Source organism: Mycosarcoma maydis, chromosome 6, assembly GCF_000328475.2.
Source record: "Mycosarcoma maydis chromosome 6, whole genome shotgun sequence".
In the NCBI taxonomy this organism is placed as follows: Eukaryota; Fungi; Basidiomycota; class Ustilaginomycetes; order Ustilaginales; genus Mycosarcoma; species Mycosarcoma maydis.
The window spans coordinates 679,226-704,316 of NC_026483.1; the positions used below are offsets into that span (position 1 = coordinate 679,226).

The 25,091-nt window shown below is 53.3% G+C and overlaps 6 protein-coding genes across 6 annotated transcripts; all 6 read left to right on the forward strand.

The window, feature by feature from the left end:
* Nucleotides 1–727: 727 nt before the first annotated feature.
* On the forward strand, nt 728–2,779 carry UMAG_02712 (uncharacterized protein; the record flags this gene model as incomplete). The annotated part of the gene is made up of 1 exon (XM_011390779.1): nt 728–2,779. The coding sequence occupies one exon, from the start codon at nt 728–730 to the stop codon at nt 2,777–2,779; it is 2,052 nt and encodes a 683-aa protein (XP_011389081.1).
* Nucleotides 2,780–6,297: 3,518 nt separating this feature from the next.
* UMAG_02713 (pheromone response factor Prf1) lies at nt 6,298–8,820 on the forward strand (the record flags this gene model as incomplete). Its single annotated transcript, XM_011390780.1, has 1 exon — nt 6,298–8,820. One exon carries the CDS (start codon nt 6,298–6,300, stop codon nt 8,818–8,820), a length of 2,523 nt encoding a protein of 840 aa, XP_011389082.1.
* Nucleotides 8,821–9,483: 663 nt separating this feature from the next.
* On the forward strand, nt 9,484–11,187 carry UMAG_11719 (40S ribosomal protein eS4; the record flags this gene model as incomplete). The annotated part of the gene is made up of 3 exons (XM_011390928.1): nt 9,484; nt 9,873–10,006; nt 10,528–11,187. Coding segments are annotated over 3 exons (795 nt in total).
* Nucleotides 11,188–12,429: 1,242 nt separating this feature from the next.
* On the forward strand, nt 12,430–13,819 carry UMAG_02715 (putative acetyl-CoA C-acyltransferase; the record flags this gene model as incomplete). Its single annotated transcript, XM_011390781.1, has 2 exons — nt 12,430–12,490; nt 12,669–13,819. The coding sequence occupies 2 exons, from the start codon at nt 12,430–12,432 to the stop codon at nt 13,817–13,819; spliced, it is 1,212 nt and encodes a 403-aa protein (XP_011389083.1).
* A 540-nt stretch (nt 13,820–14,359) lies between these two features.
* UMAG_02716 (uncharacterized protein) lies at nt 14,360–16,693 on the forward strand (the record flags this gene model as incomplete). Its single annotated transcript, XM_011390782.1, has 1 exon — nt 14,360–16,693. One exon carries the CDS (start codon nt 14,360–14,362, stop codon nt 16,691–16,693), a length of 2,334 nt encoding a protein of 777 aa, XP_011389084.1.
* A 6,426-nt stretch (nt 16,694–23,119) lies between these two features.
* On the forward strand, nt 23,120–25,024 carry UMAG_02717 (uncharacterized protein; the record flags this gene model as incomplete). Its single annotated transcript, XM_011390783.1, has 1 exon — nt 23,120–25,024. One exon carries the CDS (start codon nt 23,120–23,122, stop codon nt 25,022–25,024), a length of 1,905 nt encoding a protein of 634 aa, XP_011389085.1.
* Nucleotides 25,025–25,091: the final 67 nt, after the last annotated feature.

Genomic DNA, 25,091 nt, shown 5'->3' on the forward strand with positions numbered 1-25,091 from the left:
TGCACAGCGATTTGGCCATAGCATCCATCTTAATCACTCCGTAACTCTCACAAAGCTGCCCAGTGCGACAAAGCTTGATCTGAGCCTCAGCCTTTCATGTTTGGGCGCGCGTCAAACACGAATGTGGTGCATCTCGTCGCCATCATCACTGATTGCTTATTTGCTTCACACCTTCTTCTACCTCTCGTCAACGCAATCCTGCCGGTCGACTTTTATCCGACATCCCGTCGACCGTGCATAGAAGCGTTTGCTCTCTCTCACAAACGTCTGTCTTTCACTGAGCCTGGCTTGCTCCTACCGCATCATTCCAGCATCGTTCAAAAGGGCCACTAGCTGCGATTCAGCCACTCGCTCGCATCTTTTGTTCGCTCGTGCTCGACAGCACGTTTGGCATCTTGTACTTGCGTATTTGAATCACAGGTCTGCCACCCTCTATCTGAACGTTTTATCATTTCTCCTCTCCGCAATTGGCCTCGTGCTGTCGAGCTTTTTCTTGCTTGCACAAGTCTTTTGTTATCACTACGTTTGGTACCTTCAGCAACCATCCGTCGAAGCTCGAGGCTTGCTCAGTGAAGCATCAAAGCTGTCATTTCTTTCATCAAAATCAGCTTGGCAAGTACTATCTCCTGGCCGCGGTGACCGAGGTTTCTCTCGCATATCCGCAATCGGCTTCGCACCGTGTTCCGCTGCCTTGTTCTTTTTCTGCATGCCTTAGGAGCAACGAACCATGCTCTCGAACAGTCCAGATCGCCCGACAACTGCATCACCACCAGGACCGCCTTCTTCTCAGTCGTCATCCGTGGGGTCTTGCTACACCTCTGACTCCTCGAGAGCCTCGTTCCAAGCGCGCCCCACACTCTCTGATCCTTCCTCGAGCTCTACCAGCCTGGCTAGCGCCTGCGATCGAACCGTCGCACTTACCAAGCGCACTGCTCAGACCATAATCACCAGCCCGATATTGATCACACACCACGGAGCTATCGAGCATCACCCTGAAGAACTTTTTCCGGGCAAAACGAGTCACTCCGGTTTAGCTTCCCGTGCTTCGCCTCTAGCCGATTATTCCCGCACCCGCACAATGCAACCACTCGCGAGTGACTCTAGCGGGACAGGCCATCTTGATGTATTTCGGCATGCCGGCTCTTCCAACAACATCACATTTGATCCTTCTCCACACGCCACCCGCGAGGCACAGCATTTCGACAGTCCAGACAACCATGCACCCGCACCAAAGGCTCGCCGTACCAGTCCTGGCGGATCGCGAACCTCTGGTAACTTCGACCCTTTGCATAATGCGGCCCCAACCGATCACAGTGCCAACTCGCACCCACTTGCAGGCGCTTCTGCGTACGCACACATAAGCAGTGACGCATCGCCATTTATGCCATCGACGTCCTCTAGCAACACGACACAAGAAACCGGCTCCTCGACAGGAGTTTCATGGAACAGCACGGTAGCGAGCGACAAACCGCCAGATTCTGTCCCAGGCCCCCAACCCCGTTGGCCGTCTTCGGACGCGTTGCAGTCGCATGTAACTCAGACCTTGCACGCGTCTACCACGCCTTCGCCCCGTACGCAAGACGGTGGCACTGTTTCGGTTCCACATGATTCCCATGCGGCAATATCGAAGAAGTCTGCTTCTCCTCAGGCGTCATCCGTCTCTCTGACGGATCGGAGCGAAGGAGCCATCAGATCAAAGCATCCAACGCTGCCCAAGATGGACCTGGCTGCTTTCTCTCCGCAGGAGCTGCTCAAGATTCTCGCCATGCTGCTGCACGAGATTGCAACTGCCAACGACGAGTTTCAGCCGGATGGAGGCAAGGAGGAATCGTCACGAAGCAGGAGAGCCGGTCGTAGTCGCGACCGTTCGGCGCCTCCCACGCCTGTGGGATCGAGCGAGGCTAATGACGCTTCTGCAGTCCGTGGATATGCGGCTCCTCCTGGCTCGCACCTGTCATTTAGCGATTCGCGGCGCCCCTCGGTGACCACAGCAGCTCTGGGCGCGCTCGCTACCCCATCGAGCACCTTGTGCTTCCACGCGCGCAACGTACCTAGCATCAGCATCGAGTCATACCTCTTGCGAATCCTCAAGTACTGCCCGACCACCAACGAAGTGTTTCTGAGCTTGCTCGTCTATTTTGACCGCATGAGCAGAATGGGCACAGGCGCAAAGCCAGGTGCCAATGGCGAAGGAGAGGTGGCAGGTGAAGCAGCTGGTCTACCACGCGCTATCGAGCGCGCTACAGGCCAGCAGGATCTAGGTCTGGAAATGTCGACGCGGCAGTCGGACGGCTCATCGACCAAGGACGAGCCATCGTACACGCATCCAGGGATCCGTGGGTTTGCCATTGACAGCTACAACGTGCATCGCTTGGTAATCGCCGGCGTGACGGTGGCGAGCAAGTTTTTCAGCGACGTTTTCTACACCAACAGCCGCTACGCCAAAGTCGGTGGACTGCCACCGCACGAGCTCAATCAGCTCGAGCTGCAGTTCCTGCTGCTCAACGATTTCCGTTTGACGATTCCGCTCGAAGAGATGCAACGATACGCAGATCAGCTCCTAATGTACGCGAGCGGAAGACCGGAAATGGCCAAGATCACAAAGACAGTGAGTTCGAGCGTAACTTCCAGCAGCTCCACGTCGAGCGCCAACGTTACGTGCGACACTGATTCGGCCGTACCCGCGGCTGCAAATTCGGAACGTACAACTGCCGTAACCACCGTGATTCCGAGCGAGGTTCACGAGAACGAAGGCGACGTGCAGATGTCGGACGCCTAGAAGAAGTTGAGTGTACAGGGCGTTGTTGACGACGGTCGATTCGGAAGGTGACCGTACAGGCCAGTTCAATCTGATTACGATCGAGATTTGTAGATCATGAGCACCAACTACGCAATGCACATCTGGAATGGGTACCGAAGATCCGAAGATCCGTATGGTCTGCCGGTTGTGTCTTGTGTCTCTTGTCTACCGACAGACCTGGCGACAAGGCGACAAGGCGACAAGGCGACAAGGGAGCTGAGTGAAGTCTAATGGTCGAGGACATGCAGCTGAGTACAGATTCGTGGTTGATTCATGCATGTATGCAAAGGGAGCCGCTCTTCCCACGAAGTGTTGCAACACACGAATGGCAGCTGACAGCAATGCAGACTCGGCTTTTGTCTAAACGCAAGCGAGTAGGTTGAAGGCGGACGAAACAAGCCAAAGCAGCTCAAGCTTGCAGTTGGCGGGTTGCGGCTTGCTAGTCGCCGGTCGTGTCGCCACGCTGAAATTTTCTGATCTGTGATTAAGGTCACGCGGGCCGAGGCATTCAAGGATTCGCTCTTGTACCATCGGACATAGCAGCTCAGCCGTCGGCCAGAGTGGAGACGATCGCAGACGAAAGCTGATATGAGCTCTTTTTCAACTCTATCCTCGAGAGTCTGCAGGTTTGAAACAGAAGAACAATAGGAGAAACCACATGATTCATGCATACGACCAGGCACGTTCTCAATCTTTGCTGTTCGGATTTCGATTCGTGATACCGCAACAATCGTGAATCATACCCGCACTTGTAGCTGCACCCTTGGTGAGACGCTGGTAGACGCTGGTGCTAAACAGATAACTCGACGCAGACAAAAGCACCCCGTTTGTCCGCTTTCCGAATCACGAATCACCAATCACCAATCACGAATCTGAGGTGAATACCGAAAAGCGACGAAAGCCTGCCAATCAGTGCGCGCGTCTCAGTCGTGGGACCTGACTCTGATTTCCGTGCAAACCGGGACATGCCTGCAGAAGCGACGCCCAGCCAACGACTTTGCCTGTACAACGTACCTTGGTTACACGCTCGTCGGTACACGTACTCGTATCTCTTAATTGCTGTCGAGCCGTGGGCATCTACATGGACTTGTTGTACCCTAAGTCCAAATATCAACCTAAATTAACGCTCAGATGCGATGCGCCAACACGTGTATCGTTCTCTGCGTCGAACTGCTCAGTGGGCTTGATCTGACAAGCACAAGAACGATGCAATCAGAGCCGACTCTGGCGCTATCCTGCTCGCACGCTGTCTGTCACATGTTGGCTTTTCGCAGGTGCCCACGAGCAACAAGCAGCGGCAAACACTTTGCCTCGCCAAGCTCTGCTTAGCAGATTGTTGGGAAACCAACGGCACTCGCACATAACAACAGCCTAGCCCCACCAATCTTGAATGCTTCTCGCCGAGACCCTATATCGCGAATCTTGAATGGCTTTGCCAAGGTCAAGGCTACGTTCGGGTGTGCGTGGCATGCAGCCGATTCCGAATAGATTGCCGCATCAAGCACGCGACACTCTGTATCATTGGCTGCACAAACAGCAACGCTGCCGAGGCATGAATCGTGTTTCCCTGTGTGCATGATCACCATCACCATTGTCTTTTCACCAGCGCGCTAAATTACGCAACTAACATGCTGGCGTCGATCCTCATGCTCGGGAGGGTTCTTTCGACCTTTGTGTTGGTACAGCCTCACTTTATTCTGTTTCCCCACCACACGTAAGCCACCAATCCGGCTCCCAGATTTGCTTCCATGGCGCTTTCGAACCGTCTCTGTTGTAGGAGCCGCAAGTTTCGATGTTCAGATACTTCAAAGACCAGTCTGCTGTCGTTCTAAAAGCCTCCTTACGGGACCACACAGGGTAGCAATCTGCTTCGATCATGACGAGTCTCGCTCTCGACTCTGACTCGAGTGCCACACTTGTCACAATACGCAGGAACCGCCGTTCGCACACTATACGTTGGTGTGGTCTTGCAAATATGCACACCGTCCCAATCCAGACATTAAGCTATTGCACCGCATGAGGTAGCCGCTATCGTTTATGCTTTATGGACAGCGTAGACAAAGACAGTTTTGGGCGGCGACTGAATTCGGGCGCAGGTTTACTTGTTTGCATCAATAACGACAAAGTGTTCCGTCAAGGTACAGGCAGAAAGGTTTCTCGTCGTTCTGAAACCAGCCCGAGCTTGGTTGTACATAGCACACTAATCTGAGACCCGACATTCTCTTTGTCAAGAGTTTCTTGTGTGCTTAAGCAGCGCACCGCATCCCCCTAAGTCGCTAGCGATTCATGGTGCTGACCACGACCCTCAAAGCACCATATGCATACACAGTCAAGCGTCTTTCTTGTGAGTGGGCAAAACACAAAGGTGTCATAAGCCTGTCGCGAGCTTCATCGCGAACAGACGCTCGACCTGGTTCCGGGCAAAGCTTTGCAGTCGTTCGCAAGCCCGGGTTTGTGATTTCGTCAGGAGCGTCCTGCTTCCGGTTGTGTGATGAGATTGGTGTAACTAAGTTAGCGCAGATCTTGATGCCATAATGCGGCTATAAGATGCTTTTCAACATCAAATCTGGGCGCCTAAGCACTCGTGCGCGGCTCAGTAAGAACACAATCGAGTGTTCGGCACAAATCACGAATCCCGCAAGCCATTTCCTCGGGCTGCCCCCGCGCCCAATCACGAATCACATGCATCGTCTATTTCGCGTCTGAATCAGAATTGTGGGCCAGGTCTGGCCTTGGCCGTCGCTCTTACATCACGAAGCGTCCCTAATTCCCTTTGTGCCGCTCCCTTTGTCTCGCCCTGTACGTACAAAGTCGAAAAGAGTGCGCAACAGATGCACTATTCAAAGCATTGAGCTTTCTTATTCAACGTATCCGTTGCATTGTTCTCCCACTCCGATATTGATCGACCGCGGTTCACCACCAGCTTCCTATTTCTGGAGCGCATCTCGGAATCGTGCGGCTCCAACGCTACCGCTGTACTATCATGCAACCGACTTATTGTCCTTTCCCGAACTCCAAGGTTGCTCTTGGTCGTCCATGTGTTCTCTGTAGATCCTGGAAATCTAATGCGGTTCATTGTTCTATCCAACTTGGCTCTCGAGCGAATGTGACCGCTCTGGTAGTAGGATGTGCTGTCTAGAGGCCAAACCAGCTTCGGTCTCTTTCAACACCATGCCCTTTGATTCGAGAATGCAAATACGGAACCACTGCTCCGGAAACCTCATGTGTAATCCAGCTTGAGTCTTCTCTCTCGATTGTCGAGCGCTTCCGAGATGAGATGGGGACGTGCCCGACTACTGATTCGTCTGCGACTGTGGGTCAAGCTACTCCTACTTAATTTGAGGCACCTTGAACAACCTAGTCTTCATAGGCTCCATTTCTCTTGATTCGTCCAACCAGCCCCCATTCTTTCTGAGTCTAGTCAGCATCACGCCTCCACCACTACCATTTCCGAAATTCACCAACATTTGTGCTTCTAAGGCAAAGTCGTGCTCACCATGCGAGATCCAGGCTGCGCCGACGCCATCGCTACGCGATCAGGGCCTCGAAATCAGATCATGGTCGACCTCCTCCGGGGATGGTCTACCGAAGCGGAATCCGGCAGCAGTTCATCCACAGCACTCAGTGGACTCGACGGGAGCCCAATCAAGCGATCAGCCTCTCAAGAGGCATCCATCTTGAGCAACCAAGAAACAGTGCCCCTGTTTCAAACCATCTCGCTTCCAAACAAGGATGTATCGCTGGCAGTCTCGCTCTACACAGGCTGCAAATCCGAACAGGAGATGGACCAGGAAGAGCTCGAAAGAATCAAGCGTCTACCTCCATCCAAACGACCTGGTGTCTCGCACGCCAAAAGGACGCCGCCCAACCATATCAAGCGTCCTCGCAATGCCTACATCATCTTTCGATCCCACATTGTCTCGCAAAAACTTATACCCAAGGAGGTCGAAAACGATCATCGCAATATCAGCCGCATCATTGCCCACATGTGGAAGAGCTTGGAACCCCAAGAACGTGCCCAATACGAGCAAATCGCCAAGCAAGAGAAAGAAAGGCACAAGCAACTGTTTCCCGAGTACCGATATCGACCCACCACGCGTCGCACCGGCGTCAGCAAGCGAAATGTCAAAAAACTCGAGAATGGCGAAGAGGAGTGCCAAGAGATCGCCGACATCATCCTCAAGGCACAAGGCAAAGAGGGTGTAATTGTTCGCGGCGGACCCTCCAAAGCCATCAAAAGGGCACGCAAGGCGACGCGCGCTTCCGTGGCAGCTCGCAATTGTGGCAAGCCGTCATCGCCACGTGCAAAGCGAGCCAGGGTGGACAAATCAAAGCCCGACGAGCCAGTCCCTCCTTCTCAAGCAGCTGATGAGGGGCTCGAGACGATATTCTTGCATCCGTCACCTTCGCAGCAGTCGCCGACATTGAGCCCAAGCTACAGCCCTGAGGCTGAATCGGTGCCAACGCCCGAGCCGCGTCCCGAATCCTCTCGAATGACATCGAGGACACCTTCTATCGATCGTGGACAGCCTTTGCCATCGTCTGGTTCGGCTCTGATGCTGGACATTTCGGAAATGTTTGGACGCCGGTCCTCTTCTGTACCAGTCATGCACCCTTGCTCTCCAACGCTAGCCTTCATCCCACCTACCCAAGAGAACACAGACGCTGAGACCTTAGGAACGCATCAAGATGAGCTTGGCACCCATGTAGCAGACGCAGGTGATGGCTACACCAATCACTTTAGTATGCCAGCACCAAGGTGGAAAGGTCGCAAGACGATTCCTGCTCCCATTGCAAACACGTGGCAATTCTGCTCGTACGACGACCAGTCACTACCTTCGCCGCAATCCTTTGACACCTTCGCATCGGCAAGCAAGATGCCCGCCGCTCGACCGCGCACCGCATGGCCTTCGACGCCAAGCTCGAGCACTTTCCGCGGATTTTTCCATCCGTGGGCCGTCGAACACAACAACGACTCGATGCTCATCTCGCCCATGACAGCGTCATTTCAAGATCTGAGGAGACGCAGCTCCCTTGCACGATCTGGTCTAAGTGCCACTCGAAGGCCGGGCTCGTTCGGGGTAGATGTTCAACCCAACTCTAGCGGTCGCCTTGAGGGTGACGTCGGAACCCAAGCTCTTTTGCAACCCTCGTCCGGGGCTCGTCTGCCGGACGGACAGCTTTTTGGCGAGGCACATCCAGCCGCCGCCGTCCACTTGAACTCGGAGATTGCTTCGGCTGACTATGATGAAACTCCCAATTTTGCCTTCGATCCGGCTCTGGAGGGCGAAGGTCGCGTGCCAGCTGCGCCCGACTCTGTCGCTGAACAGCCGTGCCATAGCGACCGCAGTCTGGCAGCTCAAGTGATGTCTGCTTCTCCTCGCTCCCAGGCCCAGAGTCCACGCCCTTCGTTTTCGGGTAGCACGCTGGCCGCTGCCGCTCGTGACTGGGCTAGCATGAAAAGGCGTCGGAGCAAAATGGCACAGACGCCCATCGTCAATGCCGTTAGTGAGTCTTTGCCCGCACCGATTGACTCCAGTGACTCGATCGAAGCCTCGATGCTTCGAGAAACAGACAAACCGGGGCGGCTCTACGGATCCAGCCTCGAAGAGTCGGTAGAACGAGCTGTGATGCTGGCTCTCTCCAAGGATCACGGTCAAGATTCCAATCTGGGCGAGCGCAACTCCAACATCGTCCAACAGATCCTGTCTTGGCTCAGTACAGAGCTTGCACTCCAGTCACAAAATCAGCAGGAGCATCAACAGTTCACGCCCTCGATCTGCCACGCCGACAAAGCCCCTCTGAGCTTTGTCGAGTCTCGCCCAAGGGCGTGCTCTCGTGCGTCTCGTGGTGTCGCGAGGCCCAATCAATACTATGCTGCCAATGCAGCAATTGAGGGTGGATCGTCTCGTCTCGGCAAACCGCTTCCTTCGCCGTTGCAGCTCGTCACGTCAAACTACGAGATTGGTACTTCAACTAGACATTCTCATTCCTATTCATCTCCTCAGCACTGCATCTGATTGTCTTTCACACAAATCTCCTTTTTCGCATGCTTTTTCAATCTCTTTGCAACTAATCACGAATCGTTTTCGTTTTTCCGGTATGATCAGCATGGCGTGCGTGTATGTACGTGTGGGTGCTTGTGTGCTGCGAAAAAGATCTGCAAGAATCACGAATGCAAGTCACAGTCGTGAGTGAGATTTGTCACAAGCGGCCGTGCGAGTCGCAAGTCACGAGTGCCGAGAAGTGTCGGCAGGACGCTTCGTGCTTCGTAGTAGTCACAGAGCGTTTAGAAGATTCACGATTATGCAATTTGAGTTCGCGTGTGGTCCGTGGTAACATGTTGATAAACTCAAACTGTTACGTCTTTCCGCTGAAACAAAAAGTAAAATCACCTGACTGTAAATTTGGGTCACGTGCAGAACTATACTTTTTTCAAGCCGGAAAATCGAGGGAATCTTTTATTCGGAAGCGAAACTGCTGGTTTGACCTGGCGCAGATGTGGTCAAGAGACACGCAGCGAGAGCGAGCCAGAGAAACACAGGCGCACACATACGCAAATGAACAGAGAGGTGAGCCTCTGGCCACAGCAGCGAGCAAGTGGCAGGCCCTCTGGAAAGTTCATCTCTTCGCGATTCTCCTTGACACCGTCATCCTTCAAGATCCTATAGTATATACTCAAGAGTAAGTACCCCCCCATGCATACGGCAACACCATCAATCCCAGCACGGCACAGCATTGTAGTAAATGGAGTTGCAGCAGAGACAAGCAAGACGACGATCACGACATGAGCATGACCAACCGACAGAAATACCGCATCTTGGACAGTGGAAAGGCGATGGAGCTCAGATGCGACCAGACTTATTCCCCTACACTTACTACGCGGTGGAAAGGATCTATACGATGCCGTGACTGGGACTTGATGATGATTCGCCGATAGGTCAAAATGTAGATAGTATAACACAAAGGATATGAAACTCACCACATCTTTATCGATCGTTTATACTCATCCAACACAATCGCCCATCATCGCCTCATTCGAATTGCATCGGTTTCTTTGCCCATCTTACAGTGGTTCGCGGCCCGAAGCACCACCTTAAGCGCCTGAACGCTCCCTCCTCGTGGATGCTGGACAAGCTGTCCGGTACCTACGCTCCCCGTCCCTCCAACGGTCCCCACAAGCTTCGCGAGGCTCTTCCCCTGGTTGTAAGTATCTGTTCATCTCGACAAGTAATCTGAGAGCATCACGCATCGGACACGCATTTAGAATTGCTATCAGGATTTCCGGACGGGTTCTGGGAACACACGTATCAATGGACAGCACTGGCAAGAAGATGCAGTCACTTGGCCCGGTTGTGCAATAGGCTTGGATATTCGAAGCGAAGATGGTGGGAGTGGAACAAGGTCGTCGTAGCGCCCTACCTTCGCAGACCTAAACTATCGTTGGCTCCCGTTGTGCAAGGAGTCGTTTTCGGAACAAGACCGTTGGTTTCACTATACGCCTGGCGGTCAGTGACGTACTTGGCACCAAATGGTTTGGAGTCGAGATAGAGATTACAGACGATCACGAATTCGAGCAGCTGCCTCGGCTTCACAACACACCCGGTGTCGTATAATACTGGCACGTTCAACACCCGAACCGTGATGCTCTCGTTCTTGGTTAACATATTTCCGCAAGCGGCCGACAGTTTGTGCTGACAATTCTTTCCTCACCTTTGGCCCCTCAGATCCTCCTCCGCAACCGCTTGAAGTACGCCCTCACCGGCCGTGAGGTTAACGCCATCACTGCCCAACGTCTCATCAAGATTGACGGTAAGGTCCGCACCGACCCCACCTACCCCACGGGTTTCCAGGACGTCGTCTCGATCGAGAAGTCCGGCGAGCACTTCCGTATCCTCTACGACGTCAAGGGTCGTTTCATCGTCCACCGCATCACCGCCGAGGAGGCCACCTACAAGCTCCTCAAGGTTAAGAAGGTGCAGCTTGGTGCCCGCGGTGTCCCTCACATTGTCACCCACGACGGCCGCACCATCCGATACCCCGACCCGGCCATCAAGGTCAACGACACTGTCCGATTCGACATTGACTCGCAGAAGATCCTCGACTTTGTTGCCTTCGACACTGGCGCCACCGTCATGGTCACTGGTGGTCGTAACCAGGGCCGTGCCGGTGTTATTACCGGTAAGGAGCGTCACCTTGGTGGCTTCGACATTGTCCACATCCGCGATGTCCTTGGCCGTGACTTCTCCACCCGTCTCTCCAACGTCTTCGTCATCGGCACCGATGGCAAGCCCATGATCTCGATGCCCCGTGGCGGTGGTGTCAAGCTCACCATCACCGAGGAGCGTGACCAGCGTCGACGACAGAAGGAGGCCCGTGGCCAGTAAATGCTTGCAACTGCAGAACAACCGCTTTCGTTTCTTTTGCATGCATTCCGGTCCACTGTACTCGCTTCCTTTCATACATCATCAACCCCCCAAAAAAACATGTCTTGAGCTTTTGAGACAATCATGGCATCACTTATCTCGCTGTTCACTCGCTGTTCAGGTGTCACTTCAATGCTGAACTTGTATTCTTCCTAAGACTGTTCTCCCAGATCGTGCGTGTCTTGAGGCGTCTCTGGCCGCAGCAGAGTGGGTTATGTTGAAGCAATGTTTTGAGTCACCGCGTGGGTCAGCCAACAATGGTCAATACAATCAGACGAGTGGAGACTGCTAGACCATTTGTACTGAGTCACGCCGCAGTTTCACAGTAGTTTCTACGCCTTGAACGGGAGCGTCAATTCGGGACTGTCCCTTGGGCTTTTTAGTGTGGCAGAGAACAGTAGTGTCTTACCTTCTCAATAACGATTCTGACAATGGGAGTGCAGCAAAGTTGATTTGTGATTGCTTGGGTACAAGACGACGTCAGTGTGCGAGTCAACGACAACTTTCTCGTTCAGGGTTCGTGGTCGTCCTTTGAGTCTTGAGTTTGTTGGAATCAACCAAGACTTTGTTCTTCTGTATTATAATCACAAGGCGTGAGGCACGTGTTGCGGGATGGAAGACACGAGAGGGACTTGAAGCAGCGGCCCAGAGGGAAAAAAGGAGTTCAGTGTGAGATCTACATGTGAATCAAAGGTCCAACTAAAGTCGTCTGACCCGATCGGTTCCTGGGTTCGAAATCGGTCACGTTCGACCGGAGACGGCGAATCTGCTGAGCCGGGCTTTCACACCACATTTTGCACAGGCAATCAGATCGAAAAAGCACTATGAGCAGCTAGCTGTGCGTGCTGAGCGCACCAGGCTCAGTGACTTGAAACCGCAGCCACAATTTCAAGCCATGGCCCACCAGTCACAGATCTCACGTCTCTCCGCACAGACTCGGCCAGCACACTGCGAGTCAAGTGTTGCCTTACTCACCCTCCGCCCTTTTGCCGGATCAAGTGTGCCTAGGCCGGCCGTCAAAGGCATTCCTTTGCACCGGAGTATCTGTCCTCTCTGCCCGGCGAATTGGTCCATAAAACAAGCCAGTCCTGCTCAAACTTCTTCCTACTTCTTCCCACCACCTCTCTGAGTTAGCACTGCTATCCAAACATCGCTTCATTCCCGTCCTTTCCACCCACCGCATTCAAGAACATATCATTCAAGATGTCCGCCGCCCAGCAGCGCCACGGAAAGAAGAACATTCTTGCCGAGCACGATGACGATGGTATGTACTCAGCGTTCGCAACGTGCCCCTAGTCGAGCCTCTACTCGCCGCTTGCTGTACAGGCTCGCTGTCGCATCGATAGAGCATGTAACCTAGGCTCGCATGTCCCAACCCATACGCTGTTGCATGCTAACTAACTCCCCATCCTCTCTTCTTTCGCTCGCGTGACATGCTACAGTGGTCATTGTCTCGGCTCTGCGAACGCCCATCACCAAGGCCAAGAAGGGCGGTCTCTCACAGTGTGCTCCCGAGGAGATGCTCGGCTGGACGCTCAAGGGTGTCCTTGCTGAGTCCAAGATCGACCCCAAGTTGATTGAGGATGTCGCCGTCGGAACTGTCCTCGCTCCCGGTGGTGGTTCCACTCAGGCACGTATGGGCTCGCTTTGGGCCGGCATTCCTAACACTGCCGGTTGCAACAGTTTGAACCGTCAGTGCTCGTCTGGTCTTGCAGCCGTCAACCAGATTGCCAACCAGATCGCCCTAGGCCAGATCGATATCGGCATTGGCTCTGGTGTCGAGTCGATGACGCTCAACTACGGCGCTGGTGTCATGCCCTCCAAGATGTCGGACGCCGTCATGGAGAACGAGGAAGCCGCCGACTGCTTGATGCCCATGGGTATCACTTCGGAGAATGTCGCCAAGAAGTACAACATTGACCGAACCAAGCAAGACACTTTCGCTGCCGAGTCCTTCGCTCGCGCCGCAGCTGCGCAAAAGGCCGGCAAATTCAAGAGCGAAATTGTCACAGTCAAGTACACGGACGACGATGGCAACGAGCGAACCGTCGATGCTGACGATGGCATCCGCGAGGGTGTCACTGTTGAGTCGCTCGCCAAGCTTAAGCCCGCCTTCGCCAAGGACGGCTTCACCCACGCTGGTAACGCTTCGCAAGTCAGTGACGGAGCTGCCTCGGTCTTGCTCGCTCGTCGCAGCGCCGCCAAGAAGCACGGTCTGCCCATCCTCGGCAAGTTCGTCACCTGTGCCGTTGTCGGTGTTCCCCCCAACATTATGGGCGTTGGTCCCGCGTACGCCATCCCTCGCCTCTTTGAGCTGACAGGTCTCACCAAAGATGACATTGACATCTATGAGATCAACGAGGCATTTGCCTCGCAGGCGCTCTTTTCGATTGAGCACATTGGAATCGACAAGAAGAAGGTCAACCCTGTCGGAGGTGCTATCGCTATGGGCCACCCTCTCGGTGCCACCGGTGCGCGACAAATTGCCACCGGTCTTGCCGAGGCCAAGCGCCAGGGAGGCAAGAAGCTCATTGTCACCTCTATGTGCGTCGGTACCGGTATGGGTTGTGCCGCTCTCATCGTGTCGGCTTGATCGCTTTTCGGTCCGTTCACTGTAAAATTAGATCCAACATTCAATGGTGACCTTTCACGTCTGACTTTAGGGAAGCAAATGCTGTGTTGTACTGGGCCATAGCCTTATGTATAGATCCTTCGGTAGTCTCTTTTGGCTTCATTACGTCCAACATGCTTCGTGAATGTGCGTGAGTTATTCAAACATCTTGCTCAAGTTGACAAACTGGTCTTGCTCGAGGAGGACATACTGTAGCAATGAAGAGCGACACTCACACTCGTGACTAATGAACTGGAATTTGCTCCACGCTGCTGCGCGTGTGGCAGAATTTCTCGAGTGGGTTCCAAAAACCTCAGCAGACACACGCGCCAGAAACACACAACATTCTCAATTGCTTCACGTCCCAATTTCTCCAACGCTTCTTACTTGCACTTACACTCCAACTGACCACATTCAGCGAAAGCACAAGCACTTGAACAGCGATCGTTAGGTGCATTTCAGCAATCTCATCCGCGCTGTCCTGCCCAAACGGTGCTAGTAAGCACCTGACGCCGTTTCAAGATGGACGAAGATCCCGACTTCGATTACGAGATGGAGCCACAGGCAACCTACGCTGTCCTTCAAGGCAGCGCCGAGGAGGCCATGGACGAACTCAGTAGTGAAGGAATGGCCATGTCCGACGCTGGTTCTCGCTCTGAAGTACTCGAAAAGGCAGATGTAGATTTCAACGATGCCTCAATCCCACGACAGGCAGTCGATCAATACCCAAGCCTCCCCGATGCGCCGTCTCAAGCCGAAACAGGAGGGATCACTGAGGTCAGCAAGATCCCCTTGGAAGATGCAACACATCCAATCGAAGCCGCGCACGAATTCAACGATGAAGCTGTGCTCGAGCATGTCTCGCACTTCGAGGAAAGCGGAGCAACTCGTTCTGACCAAGACGGTGACCACCTTGACGGCAGTGGGCAATCCGACAGACATCTGATCGAGCAACGAGCTCGTGGCGTGGAAGAGGAGGAGCATCATGAACAGCATAAAGATGATGGCGTTCTTGCATCACAACGCGACTCAATTGTCGCGCCTGATCTGGAAGAAAGCGACCAGCTCGATGAGATCAGTGGAGAAGATGTTGCTGAAAATGGAGATCAAGACGAGATTGGGCAGAATGGATATGCACATTACGATGTAGAGAATGGGCAGGATACAGCGATCCGCGTAACCTTTCACGGCCAAGATTTTGTGCTGTTCTCACAATCCGACATCCCGACCTTCCTCGCGATGCCTTCCAACGGCGAGCAGACAGATTCAACTTATGGTGTCGATGATGTGGTGCATATTGAGGCGCCGGCGCTTCAGATATCGAAAGATGTTCTCTGGCAGCCCCTTGACAGCTTGTTTGCCGGTCTCAGAGAGAAGAATGCCCTCGGCGATTTCCTCGATGAATCGCACGAACTACACATCGCTTTCCCCGATCTTGATCTGGATGTGGCGGAAGACAATCTCTACTGTCGCGAGATCAGTCTGGACGATCTCTTGCAGCTTCACCACGGACTCGGACTGCCAACGAGTCTGCACATTCAGGTTCTGGAGCGTCCGCGCTTTATTACAAAGTACAACGAACTTGCACAGCATGTGGCTGGTCTTCTCGCCAACCAGCTGCAGCATAGCAGCGACGATGAAGAAGAGGCGGCAAATTCTGGCAATCGGGCGAGGGATGTAGAGGGCGTCGTTGAGCCTGTGCGCGCATCCGAGCGTTTTCAAGCTTCAGTCGGAATTGCCGCAAAGGGAGCATTCAACAGCCAACACGCAGAAGCGCCGCAAACAAACGGCGATGTAGCGGTCGACCACAATGATGCGCGTGCAACTACAGGCCCTCATCGTGCGTCGACATCGCATCTAAGCGCTGTGTCTCAAAATGATGCGTCCGAATACGAGGCAGTGCAAGGAAATGCACATGAAGCAGATGAACACGCTGACCCACGCCAAGAAGATCCAGACAACCAGCTCGAGACAAGAGAAGAGGTGGAGGGAGGACTGGAGCAGCCTGCCGGAGAGCTCGATGCCGAGGAGTGGGAAGACAAGGAAGGCGTAGTCCTCAGCCATGAAGAAACGGCGGAAGAGAACGGCGAGCCAGCGTCACATGCAGACGGAGATCCTGAAGCGGCACTAGCAGAGGAGGCGGAAGAAGCATATCAAGCGGCACATGCAGGATCAGAGACGGTCGCAAACGAAGCAGAGGAGAAAGCAGAGGACGAGGATGAGGTGGATGACGTCAGAGAGCCCGAAGGAGACGAGGAGAAGGAGGAGCATGAACAAGGAGACGGTCAGATGTATGAGAAAGACTATGCAGAGGAGAGGGAAGAGGATGAGGATGAGGGTGAGGGTGAGGGTGAGGGTGAAGAATATGTCGACGAGGTGGTAGATCAAGGCGAGGACGTGGAGGAGACTTTCTACACAACCGTCAACAGCGGATCCGAAGCCGAAGAGGACGAACTGGAGGATCCTGAGCATGGCGTGGCGCACAGCTCCGCCTACGTTCAGCCTGCAGATGGTCTTGAAGCCACATACGCAGTTCAGGGCGCCGAGGATGAGCAAGAGTGGCAAGGTACGTGTGACGCGCCATCTCTAACGGATCTCACTTTGTCGACTGACATGTTCGTACTTGCTTCTCCCCGCACTAATCCCGCAGAAGACGAAGCGGAAGAGCAGATCTTCGAGTACACTGAAGATCAGGACGAAAACGACATCGCTCCCGGATCGGCGTCGACACCGTCGACGCCGTACCACGCGGGTGCACAACACAAGCGGGGCCTGGATGACGAGGACGAGGACGAGGAAGCCGCTTACGAGCAGGACGACTACGAAGCCGGGAGCAAACGTGTCAAGGTGGATTAACATCAGAGTCAATCCTTGCTGCGCTTCTTGTCCTTTCTTTGGCCCGAATGCCTGCATGACACCCGCTACTCTGTCATGCCGCACTTCAGAGATCCTTCTTCGCTGGTGATCAAAGTTTTCCAACATCGGGGCGCGCTCTGCGTGGTATCTGCTTGCTACCGTTCTCCCACCCAACCGATTCCTTTCTACATCATTGTTCATCTCTCTGGATCTCGCCATGGTGTGCTGCCAGATTCAGCCTCGACAACGCCGACGAAACACGGCATCAATTTCGCCAAGTCATCATTATCGCTCGACAGCCTTATATCCCGATGGTAAGTTCACCTCGAAAATGCCGTGTCTGCACTATTTTAACCTGACTCCTCCCCGCCAAGCTAAGGCGAAGCCACAATACCCGCTGAGTCAAGTGCGCGTTCAGCCGTGCAAAAGTCTAGTAGTTATCCGATCTCGCCTTTAAGCGTCACCTGTCGACGTTGCCAAAGTCGTCAGCATCTCATCCATGTCCGCTTGTTGCCAATTGACCAAACAGGCCACACGCAGGTACATCTGTCACCGTCGCAAAGTGGTCTTTTGAATCATAAAAGATGTGTGCTTCCGATCTGCCCGATGCAGAGTTTGTGGGTGTTGGCCCGATCGATTCAGGGGTAACATGACCCACCTGTAATTAAGACCTCGATGTGCTGCAGGGCATCGGAAGTGGCCGGTTGACCGTCGGAATGATCTTCATTAAGCTAACTCGAAAGCAAATGATAATTCCGACGGGGCGTTAATGGAGGTTCGGCAGCTGCAAGCGAGCGGGAGAGAGAGAGAGAGAGAGAGAGAGAGAGAAAAAAAAAAAGCTCGGCTAGCTTTCAACTTTTGACCGGCCGTCAGGCGGTGAAAAATTAAGGCGAGATGAGCGGAGCGTCCGTGATTGCCAACGGCAACTAAATCCTGGCCTAGTTATCTATCAAAGAGGAGCATGACTTCATGCATTACGTACTTGCGCGTTTGTGCGAGGCATTGCATTGTTGACATTGGCATTCAAGCCATCTCTGAACTCTTTGTTCTGTTATGGTGCTCAGCTTTGACGCGATCCATTCGTTCATAGTGTGCAGATCAGCAGGAACACGGACTAGGACAACGAGGGACCAAAAGACCAGCTGATCAGATGTGTCTAGCCAACCTGCTGCTGTCCCTAGAAAGTTGAGTGAGAGGTAATAATTGCACCCGTGCAGCGCAGCCGTGAAGTGCTGAGCAAGCTGCTTCCGCCTTCGACTCAAAGCTCCAAGAAGACGGGAAATGCCGACGGCAAATACGAAGCTGAAAGCAGCGTGTGCGAAAAGCGGGCGCACTCAGCTCGATCAATCGAGTTCGGTGGAACGCTCCACGGACGCCCCGGCGGCAAAGAGCTGCAAAGCAAATTCAGACGAGTGAGCCAAGACAAAAGGCGCTAAGTTAACAAAAATTATATGTGAGTGATTATAACATGTGTTGCAGCATACAAACGCCAAGGTGAAGCTTTACGGCTGGTTGTGCCGAAAGTCATTGTCAACCTTTCGGAACGCACTACACCCGATGTGTTCAGGCATGCCGAAGCTTGGGAGAAATGTCAAAGTTCGATTCGCACAAACTTTGCTGGACATTGAGCAGTCATAGGATAAGACATGCAATCATGAATAGGCGGACGGCCTACACGCATCAAAAGACGGTCAGCCTGGGGCTTGGAGCAAAAGAGTGGCTTGGAGATGAAATCACGAATGTAGATGGCAATAACTATACGTGACGTAATAACTAGCAGCTGCAGACTTACACAGCACTACTGATAAATGAGGGTCTGGCAGCGGCAAGAGCAGATAGGACAACCAACGTTAACTTACGTTAGCTAGAGGGTGCTCGGCAGCGAGAAATCAGAATCGTAAATGTAGAAAAACGAGTGTGAAAAGACAAGGAGAACGGCAGCCGATGTGGGCCATGTCTCAATGAGAACTCTGGCGTCAAAGAAAAGACAAATATATCAGCCTTCGCGAAATTATTTGGCTTATCGTCTGACTCGGATAACCAACTTCGGCTGCTCTTGGGTCAGCCAAACATGGAAGTTGAACTCCGCAAGATTCTCTCACACAATCGGCGAGTGTGGGTAACAAGAAACATTCGTGATTGATCTTTGGTGACATGCACATTCAGTACAAGCCTTGAATGGCGAGTGGTGCTGCTGACATGTCGAGAAAGTCACAATGTTCAACTCATCCGATCCACAATAGCATCGAGGTGGCGCAGGTGTGTGAACATAATCCTTCGATCGGCTCCCTTACTTGATGGGTCAAGGGTATGAGCTTCCGCTTCATTGCAAAGTGGCTTCTGCGATTCAGCTCACAGCACCGGCGAGTTCAACTCGGGATTGTTGAAGACCCTAGTAGTCAAGCCGCAATGATTCGATCCGCAATACTGGCCAAAGGGAAGGTGGTGATAAACACGAATGGATGAAAGGAAATATCATCACGGCAAGGCAGTTGAGAACTGGTAACAGTGGGATGCGACGGCGGTTGGCGGTTGCGCCGAGCCGGAACCTAACGGAATTTGAGAAGCCGAACAACCAAGCATTGAGCGTCTAGACCGCGCAGTCCGGGTTGCTCAACAGCAGCAACCTTCGGCGACTGCCTGCCTCTTGCCGAGGAAGAGGTGTTCATCATCTCATCGTGTTGCTGAGAATTCGTGCGATCCGATCCCATCCGCCTCCTCAGCCCTGTGATTTTAGGATAGGCTTACAAGGTAGACGATAGTGGGTGTGGAACTTGGTGGTGGTCAAGGTTCAACAACATTAGCTGGGAAATGGCAATGCTGGGATTGCTGACCAAGTCTCTGGTTCTCTTCTGTAGATTCGCTCCAGTGCAAACAAAAGTCAAACGAGATCAAAAGGAACCCACAGAACATCCGCCGTCCGTTTGTTCTATGAGGGAATGCCGGGAGCGTTGCATTGGCTGAACGGCAAAATCGGGTCAAAGAGTCTCGCCGACGCGACACGATCTGATAGGCGCTTCCAGGTTGAATATCTGAAACCATCACGAATCAGCAGCTAGATTCGGGTGCAACGATCTGTGTCCGCGACTCGTTTTGAGTTGGGGACAACTCGAGAAACGATTCTAACAAGGTTGGATATGTCATGAGAAGATCGGCTCTCATGCTCATGCGTGATCTGAAAGTGCTAATGAAATCGGCCTAAAGACTGAAATCCGGAGGCTTTGCATGTTTGAAGCACAGACCCGAAGCAGTGCATCTCGACCCAGCTTATATCAGTTACGCTGTTAATCACGTCAGTGAGACCAAAGCTGCCCCTCGAATCATTCGTCTTCTGATGAGCATCTGATCGAGAACCGCTGCCGGTTTCAACCGTTCATTTCGTTTTGTTTTCGCTGGATGAGGCCGTCCAGAAGCTTTTTAGAGAGTCACCGACGATCAGTTCGAGACCCACATCAACAGTCGTGGTCAACAAGGGAAAGGGCGTGCGTGCTGTTTCGGTAGCCAAGCGAGCTGCAGCTGAGTATGAGTTCAACTTTTGTAGTTCATGCGTACCAGTAAATTTTAAAAAAAGAAAATTAAAATTGGGTCACTGAAATTCAATCTTGCCAACCTGACGCGTAGACTCTGGCAGCGAATTGACCGTCTGCAAATCGCGCTGAATGGTGCTCCTCACTCACGGTTCGCAGCACTCGGGGCGTGACCGCGCAACTCCTGCGTAGCCAAGGCGTGATTGGATGGCCAGCACGTTCCATGTCTGATCACCAAACAATGACCATCAGGTTTTCGAACCTAATCACAAGTCTGACCTCCTTTTTTCGTATGTATTCACATTCTCCTGAGGTGCGAAACATGCAAGTAGCCGATAGAGATGGCGTGCAGAAAGATAAGCGATCGGCTGCAAGGATCGAAAGAAGACACGGATCTTCGGATGGTGACCAGCTGTGACTGTATGCTAGTGTGGAAGGGTGAGGTATGGAATGCCAATTGTGCTCATTGGAAGGCAAAAGGAAGGGCGGACGAGTCGGGCGTTGAACCACAGCTGCAGTTGCAATGCTGGAGCCTTCTGATTCCCCACATCACAGCATTCTATTCACGACTCACGACTGGCCTTGAATTATCTTGCCATTTTCAGCGGCTTCTAGAAAGGGTAATTCGGTGCGCATCCTGGTTTTCCTGTATTGTGCTGTACCGTACTGTACACAAATTAAACTTTGTCTCAGAACAAACAAAAACAAAGCTGCGGCGCCTCTTTCCAGAGACTGACAATGTGCCGGACAAGTATCCCGTCGGCTGCGGCTCGAGCCACAACCCTCTGGGCTATCTGTTTTAAACAGACGGCAAGACATCCTCTGGGCTATGTGGTTTAAACAGACGGCAAGACACCCCCTGCGTGATGTCTGATTTGTCGTGAGCAAAGGATTCATGTTTGCCATTGGCGTTTCGTCACTGTAATGCACACTTGCTGTCTTGTACACACATTGTGTCAGCATGAGAGCGGTGGCATCGTCAGGTGCGCAGAGTGACAAGGTAAAGTACATTGTCTCCCGGAGCTGTCCGGGTCTAATCAAGAATTGCGAATTTATCTTTTCTTGACCCCTGAAGCTGGTCTATCGTTCGAGTTTGGTCCTGCAACTGAGCTCAGAGGTATCGATCCCAAGTGAGCGCGTTACCACTGAACTTCGGAACCTCTTGCGTGCTTGCCCAGAGCGACGCACGTTCATTTCACCTCCTCTGGGATCTTGCTTGTCTGGGCTCTACGCTCGCAATTGTTACTGTTCCCTGCTCTGTCATTTTCCGACTTTAAGTGACGGACAATATCCTCTGTACCATAACAAGTTTGAACTTAGCACCGACATGCAAGCAGCCTCGCGGTTTTCTGAGCGTGTGGTTCTGTAGGACAGGCGGAAGAGCATGCATCCAAGCAACACTCGTCCAAGAAATCAAACAAAGCAAGTGACGTGCACGTTTCCTGATCAGGCCTTCCATCCATTTTTTATTTTATCATTTATTATTTTTATAATATAAGAATATGTTGATGTTTTATTATTTTTTTTAAAAAAAATGGTTCTCATCTGGTACACAGATGATGCAAGCGCTCTGCCTTGCTTCCTTACCTTGGGTTTTGGCGTCTTTCTTTGTTTTCTCCGTCCGCCCAAACGGACACGCACTGTTCGACTGCGCTCAGCTTCTTTCGACCTTGTCTCATGCATCCTCCCTCGGCTATCTGTGGTCAAGGTCTTTTGGTCTCTCTGTGTCTCTCGCTTTCCCTTCTGTTCTCGACCCTCTCGTCTCGCTTGCCTGTCAAGGCGCTCTGATGCCAAACAGTGAATCTTTCTCGCGTCACTCAGCTTCTCACTCTGGCCGTTCTTCTTCCTGTTTTCTTCACCACTTTGCTTCTTGGCCATCGTCCAAGCGCCAATCAGCATCACGCTGGCGAAATCGTGTCTCTGTCCGAAAGTGCGGCTTGATACGCGCCCTATGCAAATGGTTGTCCCTGTTGAGTCTCCCACAACCAGTCCGATCCTTCGTGCGTGATCCCTGGATCGCAATCTCCCACCCAACCTGCCTCGTTTCGTTGCTGTAGAACCGACCACAGAACAGGTGTTCGGCTCAGGGAACGCATATCATGATTGTTTGCATACAGTGCTCGCTTGTGCTGCATCAACTCCGCCCGCAGACTTCTCTGCCGACTAAGAGAGGCTGTCCGCTGGAGCTCTTCCGGGCTTCGACATTGTCGAGCTTGCTGTCCTTGGAACCATCCCCGGTCAGCTCTTCTTCATAAAACTCGGAAGGCATATCGGCAAGAATCCCTCCCCCCTTTCCCTACTCCTCATCGACACCTTTCCTCTCCTCCGCCATCAACTGTATCATATTGTCAACTTCCCTCCCTCTTTCAAAGAGTGTCTCCCATCATCTTATCCTCAGCCTCCTTACACTGACAGCCCTCCAATTCCGAAGGCGTCGCTCGGACCGCTTCTTGATTCGCCGCCTGCTTCGCGCATCTGACGAATCCATCTGCCATCTGCTATCGCGTCAACTGCGCGCTTCGCCCCGCTTTACTCGTCGCTGGCCCGGCAGAGCTTGCATCTGTGCACCATTTCGAGGCTTGAGCACAGATTGACTCGACGCTCGCGAGGCCCCCTTCGCATTGTTTTGCTCAGACCTCTACAACCTCTCTTGACCCACCCCACCGGCTCATTTGACTAACGCGGCTGTATAGCAGACGCGCGAAACCTCTCTTGTCGATCTAAGGTATCTATTGTGTGGTCATCCACGCGCCCTGTCTCCTGTACTAGCGGCTGCTCTCGTGCGCATATCCGCCAGCTAGGCTGTTCTAATCGCCACGTCGAGTCGCTCAGACGTTTAGGCACCCTCTGCACCATAAAGCAGCCTTCGGTTGCTTGGCCACCCCCATTGTCTGCCCGAATGCTTCGTACACACCAAGAACCAGCGCCGGCACACACTTCGCTCAAGCGCGTCAACGACGAGGCAAACACAGGCTTGCACGCCGCCTCCCTTCTCAACACCCAACACAGCGCCGATCACTCGTCGCTCTTTTGGCCCTCATCCGACGCCTCGTCTGCTTTGTCTTCCTCGGTAGTGCTTGTCGATTCGACGCCCAAGACCGGATCTCATCTTGCTCTCGACAACATCCCGGCTCACTCGGGCACTGATTTCCTCCAAATTGGCCTCGCATCTTTGGACGGCGATCTTTCTACCTCCTCTGGTCCTCCTTCGGCTACCACAACCAGTGGCACCGACAGCCTCGTCTTTACGACCTCAAGCAACCCGGGCGACCAGTCATCCCCAGCCATGAGTTCCAGCAGCAACTATAACTTTGAGACGCCTTCCCTACACCAAGTTTCGGCGCTCACAGCCCCCTTTGCCACCTCTTCGCCCAACGTCGGCAGCGTCGGTAATGCCGATGGTAATGCTGCCAAAACGTCTCCATCGCAGAACGAGCCGAGTTGGTACCATGCAAACTCGCACGATAAGAAGCCCTATGACGGCCCCTCTGATTCCACGAGTTCGAGCATTCACACTCCTTACTCATACAAGAGCAACACCGCAGCAAGCGCCCATCAGGCACAACAGACGCAATCGGGTTACTACAATGACCATGACTACCATGGACATGGCGCACACCCGGGCGTGTCTCAGTACTTCCAGCATCGTGCCTCGATCTCGGGCCCCCTCATGGACTCGACACCTTACGCAGAACGCTATGAGAGTGCCGCAGCCGCACAAGCACCGGCGCCTCCGCGTGTTCATGGTCTAGCAGCCTGGGAAAACGCTTCCGGATCTGCACGCCCACACACGGCCGATGGCCTTTTTGGCCAGTTCGGTTCGGTGGGGACCCACGATGCATCTGCAGACTCTTCGATCATCAATCCTGTTGCATCTAGCTCGCGATCCTACACTCCTGGAGCTCACGCTGCCGCTCTCGATGCCTACTACGCACAGCGACGCATGTCCATGCCCGATCCTTCGGTTGCCGGAGGAGGCAGCAAAGTGTTTTCTTACATGACATCGGGTGAGGATGGTGCCATGAGTTCATCATCGTCCGGCATCAACTCGGGTTCACACGGCTATGGCGGCCACTACTTTGGCGGCGGCTACAGTGCTGGTGCCAGCAAGAAGCGTCCTCGACGTCGCTACGACGAGATCGAACGCCTCTACCCTTGCAGCTGGCCCGGCTGCACCAAGAGCTATGGTACGCTCAACCACCTCAATGCGCACGTCGCCATGCAGAAGCACGGACCCAAACGCTCGCCCAGCGAATTCAAGGACATGCGCAAGGCATGGCGCAAGCAGAAAAAGGAAGAGGAGCACCGACGACAATCGCGACAGATGAGCTTGACCGAGCAATCACTCCGTCCCAGTTACAGCAGCTCAAGCTTCGCCGGCTTGCCCTCGAGCGAGCTCGTCGGCAGCACTTCTGGCAACGCTTCGGTGCTTCCGATTGCGCCACCGCCTGCCTTGAGCGGCGTTGGTCTGCCAGGCATCGGCCAGATGCCTAGTTCGCTGGCCCATCTCAGCCGGTACAGCATGTCGTCTGCATCCTCCACTCACAATACCAACCCTAATCAGCAGTCGCCTTTCTACCTCAACGGTGCATCGGCTGACGCTGGCCTCCACTCGGCTGCCTCTTCCCATGCTCACGCTGCCAGCACCAGCGCCCCGCCTCTGCAGTACTCGAACGGCAATGATAGCAGCAGGCTCGGCTACGCCTCGTCGTCCAGTGTCGCACCTGCCGCCACCGGCAATGCTAACCCGCAGTATTCCAACTTTGGTGCCTACCTCCACGCCCACCGTGGTAGTGTTCAGTAGTCTGTTCGGATTTGTTTTAATATTTTCCTCGCAACGGATAACCCCGTTTTGTCCCTGTCCAACCATG